The sequence below is a fragment of the Hermetia illucens genome, chromosome 4, assembly GCF_905115235.1.
Source record: "Hermetia illucens chromosome 4, iHerIll2.2.curated.20191125, whole genome shotgun sequence".
NCBI lineage: Eukaryota > Metazoa > Arthropoda > Insecta > Diptera > Stratiomyidae > Hermetia > Hermetia illucens.
In genome coordinates this window covers 33,750,026-33,761,012 of record NC_051852.1, presented here as the reverse complement: position 1 = coordinate 33,761,012, position 10,987 = coordinate 33,750,026, and the positions used below count along the sequence as shown (strand labels likewise).

Below are 10,987 nucleotides of genomic sequence, written 5' to 3'. Positions count from 1 at the left end.
AACCAGCAATTGGGGTGTGAGTAGCACTGCTTAATGATACTAACTGGGAATAAGCTCCAAATAATGACAAGTGGCTTTGCTTTAAGGCTGGAAAACACACCAAACTCTTCCTGTCAGAAACAAACAAACATACTGCAAAGTTTATCCTATCGAAAGGCAGGAAGACTTGCAGAAGTATTGTGGGCATTTTGACTGGCCATAATTCACTAGCTGGGCATATGTTCAGAATAGGAATTCTCCAAGATGATACGTGTCATCCTGTACTGAGGAAGCGGAATCCATGGAACATTTTCTGAGTGCCCTCCCTATGGACGCATCAGACAACAGATGTTTGGTGCTGATGTGCTACAACTAACGTAAATCCTGCGATACATAAACGAATCCGGAATATTCCGTTAAACGGAGGACTCGTTTTCTACTCGATGCAATGGGCCAATAAGGGCTAAGTGCTCAGAGGCTTTGCTCCTTCGCCACTTTACACAAAACTACCAATCACAACAGACCGCGGACTATCCAACTAACAATGTCGCGCGATATGGTTTTTGGAAGTATCTGGTTTGTGCGGAAAGCAGTCCACAAACATACATACGTGGACCTCCCCAGACGGGACCAATTTCAGCTAAACTGACCACGTTCTAATCGAACGCCGCCAACTCTCAGCAATAATGAATGTCAGAACATACAGGGGGCCAATCTAGACTCGGACCACAATCTCGTTTCCATGGTTCTCCGAGCTCTAATAACAACACCACCTCCAATCGCTTCTGACAGTCAGGTGAGAGTGAACACTGACGCTATCTATAACCGGGTCTATAACACCAGTAGCTCTCAGTTTCCCTGCGTTGTAAAAAAATCATGTTTCCCCTCTTCCATACTTGGTTTATTTTCCTTCTTAGAGCCAATTCGTATCCGCGACGGAATTGTTATCACACACTCCGCCTGCGCATAAGCACAAACATGTTCGCATGCGGACATAGGTATGCTGTACTTAACGGCTGCGATTATGACACTGATATTAGCATTGGAGGCACTCTTCCCTAGGGTTGCACTTTATCAGAGAGCGCCGAAATATTGATGATTTTGATGTGGTTTGTTATGCAGGTTTCTGCGCAAATCTTTACTAGGGCATAGCTTCCCACAAGTCATACTCGGCGTCCAAAGTTCTCGTTTTTACATCATCTCTCCGTGAAAGTGTTATTTGTGCTATAGAAACCACGGTCGGCCATGGGTCTATTATATTTTAAAAGGGTCTAATTATTTTAATGAATTCTCGTTTGCTTCGCTACCTCCATAATGTTCCACTCTTTATAGGGACGCTATCATGAGTCCAGCGTAGCTCATTTCAACTCATGAAAACTTTTTTTTCCATTAGCATTTAACTGATTTTATCTGTGAGATGATCACAAAATGACATTTTGAATGGTTCCATAGTAGTTTCTACTGTTGCCCAAGTCAGATACAACAATGCCAGGGAAAGCCCATGTTCCACAATCTTTAATTTTACTAAATTTGATTCTACGAATTGAAGTGAGTTCAACCCTTTTTTTAGTTCTAGAAAGTATCTACATATGGTAACAATATTTACTCATTTTACAGGCACCTTATACATATATATGCGATTTTCAAGATGTCAAAGTCTCTATGTCCCCCGATTATGGTACAATGAAAGTTGAAGTGATCAACAACATTGTGTTTATAGATACAAACATAACACAAGCTATTAAAAACCCTCAATTTTACATGTCCCTAAACGAACAAACAGGAAACCGGATCACTCGAAGGATAGTGAAAATTTCTATGAAAACGTGTGATGTAGGCCGTTTAGCGGAAACGAATCCATTCATAAACGTTATAGCCATTATCGTACGAAAACACACAAATCTTCCATTTGTCTGCCCTCTGCCTGCTGGAAGATATTTTGTACGTAATTTGACGGTATCAAGTGATTTTGTTCCACTACGACTATTCTATAAACCGAACAGTGTGATAGTTCTTGACGGTTACTATACAGCGGAAAAGTCAACTGGTAGGACGGTAACGTTCCTGAAAGCAATTATTAAGGCCAAAATCTTAAAGAAAAAAATCTGAAACAATTGATTCTAAATACAAGTGAGCTAAAATTTGGTTTGAATAAAAGCAGATGTTGTTACTCAAGACTACATTTACTGATATCATAGGTTAAATTATTATTAGACAGTCCTTCGTACCGCGCGTGGGATTCAGGGACTACTACTTTTATAAGGAACTTTAGACATCCCGGTTTTGCGTCGAAGTTCAGCAATTTAATATCGCTAACACCTGTATGGCATTCGGCCTACGTTATCGCTCCATTCTAAGGCCTGGTATAGACTTGCCGGGCTGGATCTTCTTCACCCATACGGATTAAATGAGCCGCCAACTGCGACCTATTCAGGTGGTCGTGGTATCACTCATAAATTTCACCGTTATATAGGCTACAGTCATCTAGGCCATACATTTAAAGAACCACTCTACCAGTTTTAGGTCCTTCCGCATAGATTTTTGCCTGCCGCTTTTTAACTGCAGGAAGCCGTTTTAATCCCAAAAGTCATCTCTACTCCCATTTGGGCCTATGGCGAATGCAAACGAGTACGTGGTGGGTCAGTCATCGCAACAAGCGGCACACGTGCGCTTGCATGCATTTTTGCCGACCTGTCCGACCGCTTTGCGACCTAACGCGTTACCGACAAAGCGCTGCTACTTCGTCGCCGCTCTTGATGTGATTTTCAAGTTCGAGGTCAAGGCCATCGCCACCAATCCACCTCCAGTGAACCCGTACTCTGCATTCAAGGAGGCGTTAATTAAACGTTTGGATATGTTACAAGAACGAGAGGTCAGGCGACTGCCAGAACGTGACGGGAGAACGCAAGATTTAGTCTGAACCGCTAGCTCATTACGGTATCGTCGTCGATCAACAAAATAAGCAGCTGATTGACAGGATAACCCTGCTTTCTTCGAAGGGTCAGGTAATGAATTGCGCACCGCACATGGAACTGAAGAGGGACGGTGGCACTGCAGCGACCACAGCAGACTCAACGCACGCACGTATCCTGATCGCTATCCACTGCGACACATCTACGTTTTGCGCAGCAACTCTATTGGACGAAATTCTATTTGAAAATCGATCTTGTGGGAGCATACAATCAGGTCCGTCGCTGAGGAGGACGTTCTCAAGATCGCTATCACCATTCCATTCAGATTATTCGAATTTTCGTTCATGGAATTCGGGTTACGCAATGCTGCTTGGACGTTTCAAAGGTTCATCGACCAAGTGCTGAGAAATCTTGATTTCGTCTACGCTTATATAGACGATACCTTGATTTCATCGAAGGATGGAGAACAAAACTTCAAACACCTCAAGATGGTCTTTGAGCGCCTCCAGAAGTACGACGTCGTCCTGCGAAGTGCGAGTTTGCTCAGTACAAAATGCTCTAACCCGGCTATATTGTCTCGAACGCTGACATCGCCTCATCAACTGAGAAGGTAGCCGTCATCCAGAACTTCCCGGAACCCAAGATGGCAAAACAACTACGCCAGTTGGTTAATATGCTAAATTTGTACAGGAAGTGCATACCCCAGGTGACGAAGACCCAAGCTCCGCTCAATGACCTGTTACAGGATAACATCAAAAGTAAATCGTCCATAGTTTAGACACCAGTTCCTCGCAAGACATTTGAGAAAGCGAAGAACGACATTTCCAGCGTTGCGTGAAAACATATTTGGAAAGCTTGTCATAACCAGTTTTGTAGAAGGTATTTTTAGGATGTGTATACTTCCGCCTAGGACATGGTTGTCATTTTTTTCGAAAGACTGCAGTATTTTCTCAACTTAGTTTTTCTAAAAAATCACTGAGCTCCACTCCCTTCTATGACAGACCCATCGGCGAAGATTATTATCCTCGTAACTTCAAAGGAATGTGATCGCAGGCGACCATTCTTTTCTTTCAATGATTACGCATAAAACCCTCGGTAGCCACGCTTTGTTCACCTCTTCTATATGTCTTGAATTTGGTCATATAGCGATGATATGCACCGATGATTGCGATGTATCAGAAAGGCACAGAAAATGTGGAAGAGAAAGTCATATATTGAAAAAATGCAAAGCTAACCCTGAATTTATGCTTCGTAGAAAGAAAAAAGGCATGACCGGTCCCATGTCGCAGGCGGCAGCAGGTACCCGATATTTAGAAAATCCTTGGACGCAATAAACAAACCATTGCGAGGCAGCGGGCACAGGCCATCTATGAGAACGAAGTTTCAGGGGCCACATTCAGCGAGCCTTATCGTAACAACAACAGTGGGGCCTGTACAAAAGATATAATTGGCAAGCCAGCAATATGGGCGTGTAGAAATCAAGCGACTCAAGAGATGATGGAGCTTCCAGAAGTCGGATTCGTAAGGGCAAAAATACTTGGCACTTACATATATAGCTGCTATGCTCCACAAAATATGACGATAGCACAATACGAGGAACGTGTATTGGTTTCGGATGAAAATCTTGGGGATTTAACGCGAATACCTATCATGTACGCATAATCACACGGTCCTGCTTGAAATCGGATTGATTTAGAGACCACAATCAGAGCTCTGGTATATACAAGCATCGCTTAAGCCCACAAGGAGCTGAGCTAGCGATATGGGTGCAACCACCATGAAACTCTCAGAGGGCCATCTCGGTTCCCATGGTAGCAAATAACATTATATGAGGCTTCGTGACAAGAGCCCGGGTCTGATCGCCCCTCTCGAGTACGTGGCGATGGTACTCCCCAAAGGGTTGTGTTGATTTCGAATGTAAGAAGTCGAAACCCCAGAAAGAATAAGATCAGACATAGAAGTCGAGTTGACATATGTGAATATCACATTGGCGAGAAGAATGGTCTGATTTTTCAGTGAACAGTATCAGCCATTTTTTTCCAGATCGGAAGCGAGCCAAGCGGCGCTGTGCGTTCCCGCCGATAGGAGCTTGAAATCAAGGTTGGTTCATGAAAACGTTTGAAGAAGAGTCGTTCATAGAGATAAAGTGCTGTTCTTCCCGAACAACCACCTCCCTTGAGCTTATGCATGGTCTTGGGGGTAACGGAGATCACTCCCGCGATTGCCACCACCAGCCAATTCTAAGGCAGCGCACTAGGCAAACGGCAAATGCGAAGCTCCTCGTCAATCCAAGGTAATTAACCCTTCGTTTTGACTCTAGAATCAACTCGCCGATCGAAGAAAGTCGGGATACTCTTTTTAGTGAAGGTGACTAAAACGAATAAATAAGCCAAGTCAGCTTTGCGCTCGTTCAACAATGGATCCGGTAACAAATGCCACAGGCGACAAGGCGCGACTGGTCTCACATATCCAGTCTTCGCAGACTATCATAAGATGAATTTCAGAGTCCGGGGCCTAGGATAGGTTGTTTGCCGTCTAGGGGCGGAATTGAGGAAGGCATTAACTGCGATCCAAAGGAGGTTAATACAAATAAACCTCAATCATTGCAGGATCGCACAGGATTTGCTTGCTGAGACCACTTACGAATCCGTGATTAAGATTGATATTATCAATTAAAAGTAAAAAAGCTTTGACGGTAGTGTATGGGTCACAGATTCGACTGATGAAGCAGCGAAATGGGCGAAATGGGCCTGGTGCCATACAATATAACATGAGCCAGGCGACTGGCAGCTTTGTGTGGGAAAAAATAAGCGATATATTCGTGTACAGCTGCTATGCCCCACCGAATCTTACACTGTCTGAATTTGAAAATTTGTTGGATAATTTTGTTCTTAAAGCGAGAGAGCAAAGTCCAAAGATGATAGGCGGTGACTTTAATACGTGGGCAATCGAATGGGGCAGCACAGAGATTAAGGCAAGATGGCGGTGCTTGTTAGAAGCACGTTCCCAGTTGGATATATGTAGTTCTCCCAAACGAAGGTGATGTAAACACCTATCGGAAAGGGGGATGCGGTTCATTTCTGACTTCTGATCTGACTTGTCAGCCCTGCGCTGGCACCTAATATTTCCTGGCAATTTAGCGAGGATTTCACGTACAACGACCACACAATGCGTCTCTAAAGTATGTGACGCATCAATGCCTAGGAGATGTTCATTCCCCAGTAGGAAGTCCAATTATTGGTGGAATAGTGACTTACAAGCTCTCTATCGATTTGCCACCGAGCCAGACGAATGGGTTAGAGGGCAATAGGTAGGATCACTCAAGGGCGAAAGAACCATGCCTACAGGGGTTGGACACGTCACGGTGAGATTAATTATAATAGTACCTGTACAAGTTTAAACTGGATACCTCACCTGATTAGCCTATATCCCCCCAGAGGGCCCAGAACACACACTCTTCCACTGTCCAAGATGTGTAGAAGAAAAGAAGAACCTATAGGAGACTTGAGAAATCTGTTGCGGAGAATGTTAGCACGTGAAAAGGATTAGGATGCGGTCAGCTCCACAGCAAACTACAAAAGGCATGGGGACAAAGCTAGAGTGAACTGACTTCGCCCCGTGATGTAATAATGTAATGGTTTCGCGGGGTAGGGGCGGTTCGACTCTAGGGTGGTTTTAGTGGATAAAAATCCCACAGGTTGGCATGTCTAGGCCATTATCTTTTGAAGATTTCTATTTGCTCAAACAAAAAAAAAGAGAGTCAGACAGATAGTAAACCAGTTTTAATAAGGTTTTGTTTGACACAAAACCTTAAAAAGGAAGGACATAGAGACCGACAAACATTTTGCTAGATGATAAGGTAGTCATCAATAGGAATTGGGAAAGATCTCTAATAAAAATTTCTAAGTAGCTAAAAATATCACGAAAGTGGAGGAAAAAATCAGAGTTATCAGTGGAGAAGTTAAACTTTGGAAACAAATGGCAATTTTATAGAACTATTAGTGATACTTACTCAAGAAAGTCGAAAATTGAGTGCCACGTTTGCAAAGGACTATAAACTACTCAGTGACTTTTAAAAAGCAGAAAATCACCTAAAAGACCTACACCAACCGTAGAGACAGAAGTTATTTTATAGGAACCTGTAGAACAGAATTATTATATCCCTCCAACCATAAAATTGAAAGGGGCACTTAATGGATGGTTTTGGAAACAGTATGCTGGGCAAGAATATTGCGCTACAACGACGGCTTCAAATTAAGCAATATTAAGTAGTTATTGACTGAATGATGCAATCGGAAGAGGCAATTTTCTGATAGCATCTTTCAATATTAATTGAGCCGTAATGAGATATCCAAGCAATTCAGACAACATTTCCGTACACATGCCCATAATTATAAATAAAATCACTCCGAAGAGTACTAAATCACGTTAGAGGTGCATGCATTATCAATAAGAATTCGGAGAATTTGTAAGGTTTTGTGGAATACCAAAACTTGTCACAATTGATGAGGAATTCAGACTGTAATCGGAAATATTATGTACTAATACAGCCAGCAGCTGACAACTCATAAAAGCTCTGGCTACAAATTTGAAGACATATGATTATCAGCGGACGGTATAATGAACTGAGAATGTGGGGGAATACTGAAATGGCCACCTGAGCTCACTATTGTCAACCACGAGATTAAGGTCGTACTTCATTCGAGAAGTTGGCTAATTTTGACGGAACAGGTCTGCATCTAAGTCCAGTCCACCGAGGCAACCGCGATTACTCTTGCTAAAGAGCAGTTTATGTATGAGCCTTAAACCCTAATTTACGAAAAAAAATTCGAAATGAGAAGTTGATAGCCAGACCGAAAAATAAAAGTAGGGAAAAGTTAAAGGACTGAATACCGGGTCGAGTCGCATTCGGACGCTGGATTCTAACAAGAAAATATCATGACAGACTGCATTCTCGTTTGATCCTACTTTTACGGTGTTTCGAAATGCGAAAGTTTTAGTTCTTCAAAGCTGAAGAAAGATTAATATAGGAATACTCTCACTTGAATAAGCTAAATTAATTTGATCCGGTCTAATATGGAAACAAATGTAGCATGCCAATATCAACGAATTGATTAGCCACTCTTAACAATCCCGAAGGTGTTGTTTCTGAATACCATGTGTCCTCCTAGTGGATTCCAATGCATGGAATAGCCAGCTACGCATTTACACTCTTTTTTAAAGTATGACCTATCCACTACCACTTCCGCCCTCAAAATTAAGCATCTACTGGTAAATGGCCCGTACGTCAACTTATGTCATAGTTCGGGATTTTTTCAGATCAGAGTGTAACGATGCAATGATAAAGACGGCTACTAACAAAAGCTTGGAGCTTTTGAGAAACAGTGGTGATTACTTTCCATGTGCTACCTTCCATATAACTGCAGAGAGAAAACATTGGCATTATGACCTTGAGGTATCTGCATTTCCAAACTTTAAGCAAAACAGCGATGACGAATCTAGCGCATCAAGCTGGATGCCACTATCAACAGAGACAATACTGCCAACATATTAATGCTCTGCCGGTCATTACAGATAGAAAAGTGGGATGACCAATCAGACTGAATATCTGAGCTTTGTTGGTGTTTATTTTCAGTACCCGTTTACGTCTCTGTCCAAATCTACAGCTATTTATACAAAGGTCATGACTTGGTGAGAGAGCAAACACACGTCAACAGCGATCTTAATTATCTCCTTAATTTCCCTCCTAATCATTCCCATTCACTGGGAAAGATCTAAAATTCCCATCATTTACGGATAAATGAAAGTAGTAGCACTGCAGAGTGAACCGTGATGAACAATTCCGTGGTTGACCGTAAAGACCAGCAGTCTTGCCTGCTTGAGCACACTGATGGCCAAGGTGATTTCTGCCTTTTTCGAGGAATAGGTCGTAGCTGCATGTTACGCGTGGTGAAATGTTCCATCGACATCTAAAGCTGCTGGTAGATGAGGAGTTTACCATTAACGCCTCATAGGACTAGACACTTGCAACCACCAACAAGCTCTTTCGTGATGCGATATGTGGAAGCGAAATCGTAGTTATTTGTCGTAGCTTTTCCTCCACTAACTAACCCAATAATGAATTCTCTTTTGACACAGGCTATACTCCACTTCGCGAGATTTTTCGCTCAAACATATCAAGTTTGTCCCACCCTCAGCGGCAAAGGGCATTTATTTCTTATGCTCCTCGATCTGCCTCCACGATCCGGCAGTCAGCCGGATCTTATGGCGTCCTTCAGGACGTGGCCAATAAACTCATCCATATTCTACCAGAAGATGTTCAAGATGTCTGCCAAACGGCCGCCGGATCCCATTATCCAACTGTGTTGACCTTCAAGGGTCGAGGCTCCTCATTGAGAAGATGTGAACGTAAGGGAAGGCCCGTGACCATCAAGTGGTGGTCTCGTTCGAGGCCGATGTCAGCGCTGATCGCAATGTGATGATCTGATCAGATATACATTGTCGGACATTTGAAACCCACCTGACCTTACGACAAACTCTGTGCTCGAGCAATGTGCCACAAATGACGATACGATGGAAGGTGTGGAAAGCTGAAAATCTCTCCGATTGCCGTAACGGTCCCATAGACACCATCAAATGACATAGCAAGCTGTTAACAAAACCACTCTTGACATTCAGATCCCCCATGATAATCGCGATGCCTTTTTTATGTGTCTTCGTTGGTACATTAAACTGAATTATTAAGATGTACCTCATCTTTTACCGCGATCTCGCAGTTAGAGTTCTATTTGACATCGATTGTCAAGATAGCCAAGCTGATACAAAAAGCATGAATCCGGTATCGGAAGCCAGAATTTAATAGCATATTGCCGCATAGGGGAGGAGACTGTTCCCCAACGCCCTAGAATGTCGAGCCTGTATCGCCGAAGCTGCAGGACGCGAATATTCTAAGAAGCCTCGATACCATCGTGAAGTTTCGTTCACACATTCCAAAAGCTAATCAGAAACCATTGACGAAAGCAAAAAATCATAGCTGAAAGATCAGCCCAATTCCAAGCCGCGGTAGCCATTTCCGAAGCATACTTAATATCAAGATTTCTAGGTTGCTAGCTCACAAATGTCTATAACTTTTAGTCTCCTATTACGACAAACTGGAAAACTTTTTTCGAAAAAATAGAATAGGAATTATTTTTTGACATGATATGGCTGACATTATCCCCTAAATGGCATTTTTCCTTTACGTTTTCTATGGGGACATCGAATTGTCGGAAATTTTATTTTGTTGCAGCCGAATCCCAATAACGATTATCCCCTCACTTTCTGGGAAGGGTCTAGGAATCCCAAAATTTCTGGGTAAGTGGAAATAGCAGCTCTGTAGAAACTGCAAACAAGTCGGGAAACCGGAAGCTGGACGCTTCAGGTACGAAAGGTTTTGTGTATTTCTTAGTACGTAGCACGTAATATATGCAAATGTCCACTTTCGGGCGATATTGACATTGATAGTCTTCAATTTTCAAAGAAGCAACAACTTCGACGTATTATAAATTTGTTAATAATAGTGCGATTTCCATCAAACTTGGTAAGATCATGCTCCACATTATAGCCTACATCACTGCAGAATTTCATGCTGCTATGATGAATTTAAGGGGGGTTTCCAGCCAACTACAAAAAATTATAGTAATATACTATTATTAACTTTCTTTGAACAGATATCGGTATGAAAGGTATTTCGGAGCCAAGGCACCATATAGTGGCAGCCTCCTGATTTTTTTCAGATTTTTCGGTTTGGTAGTTTCTGAGAATGGCCCCCTTAAATAAATGATCACTTTCAACCCCCCGCACTCCCCACGTTTCCAAGAAATGTGAAAACTAATACCGGCTTCGAAAAGTACTAATCGAGACCTTTAATTTGATACCCCACATGACTATATTTGATGAAAAAAAATTTTACACCCCCCTTTTGCATGTATGGGGGCCTCCCCCTTAAATTCAACGTAAAAGGATGTAATTCACTGTATGTGTGAGCGTTCACAGTTCCCATCTTTCTACCAAATTTGGTGTCAATCGCTATAACCGTCTCCGAGAAAAATGCGTGT

At 42.5% G+C, this 10,987-nt stretch overlaps 1 protein-coding gene across 1 annotated transcript; it reads left to right on the top strand.

Annotated features, from left to right (window-relative positions):
• The first annotated feature begins 1,457 nt into the window (after positions 1 to 1,457).
• On the top strand, positions 1,458 to 2,098 carry LOC119656173. The gene is made up of 2 exons (XM_038062519.1): positions 1,458 to 1,527; positions 1,597 to 2,098. The coding sequence occupies exons 1-2, from the start codon at positions 1,465 to 1,467 to the stop codon at positions 2,086 to 2,088; spliced, it is 555 nt and encodes a 184-aa protein (XP_037918447.1). The 5' UTR covers positions 1,458 to 1,464; the 3' UTR covers positions 2,089 to 2,098.
• The last annotated feature ends 8,889 nt before the right edge of the window (positions 2,099 to 10,987 follow it).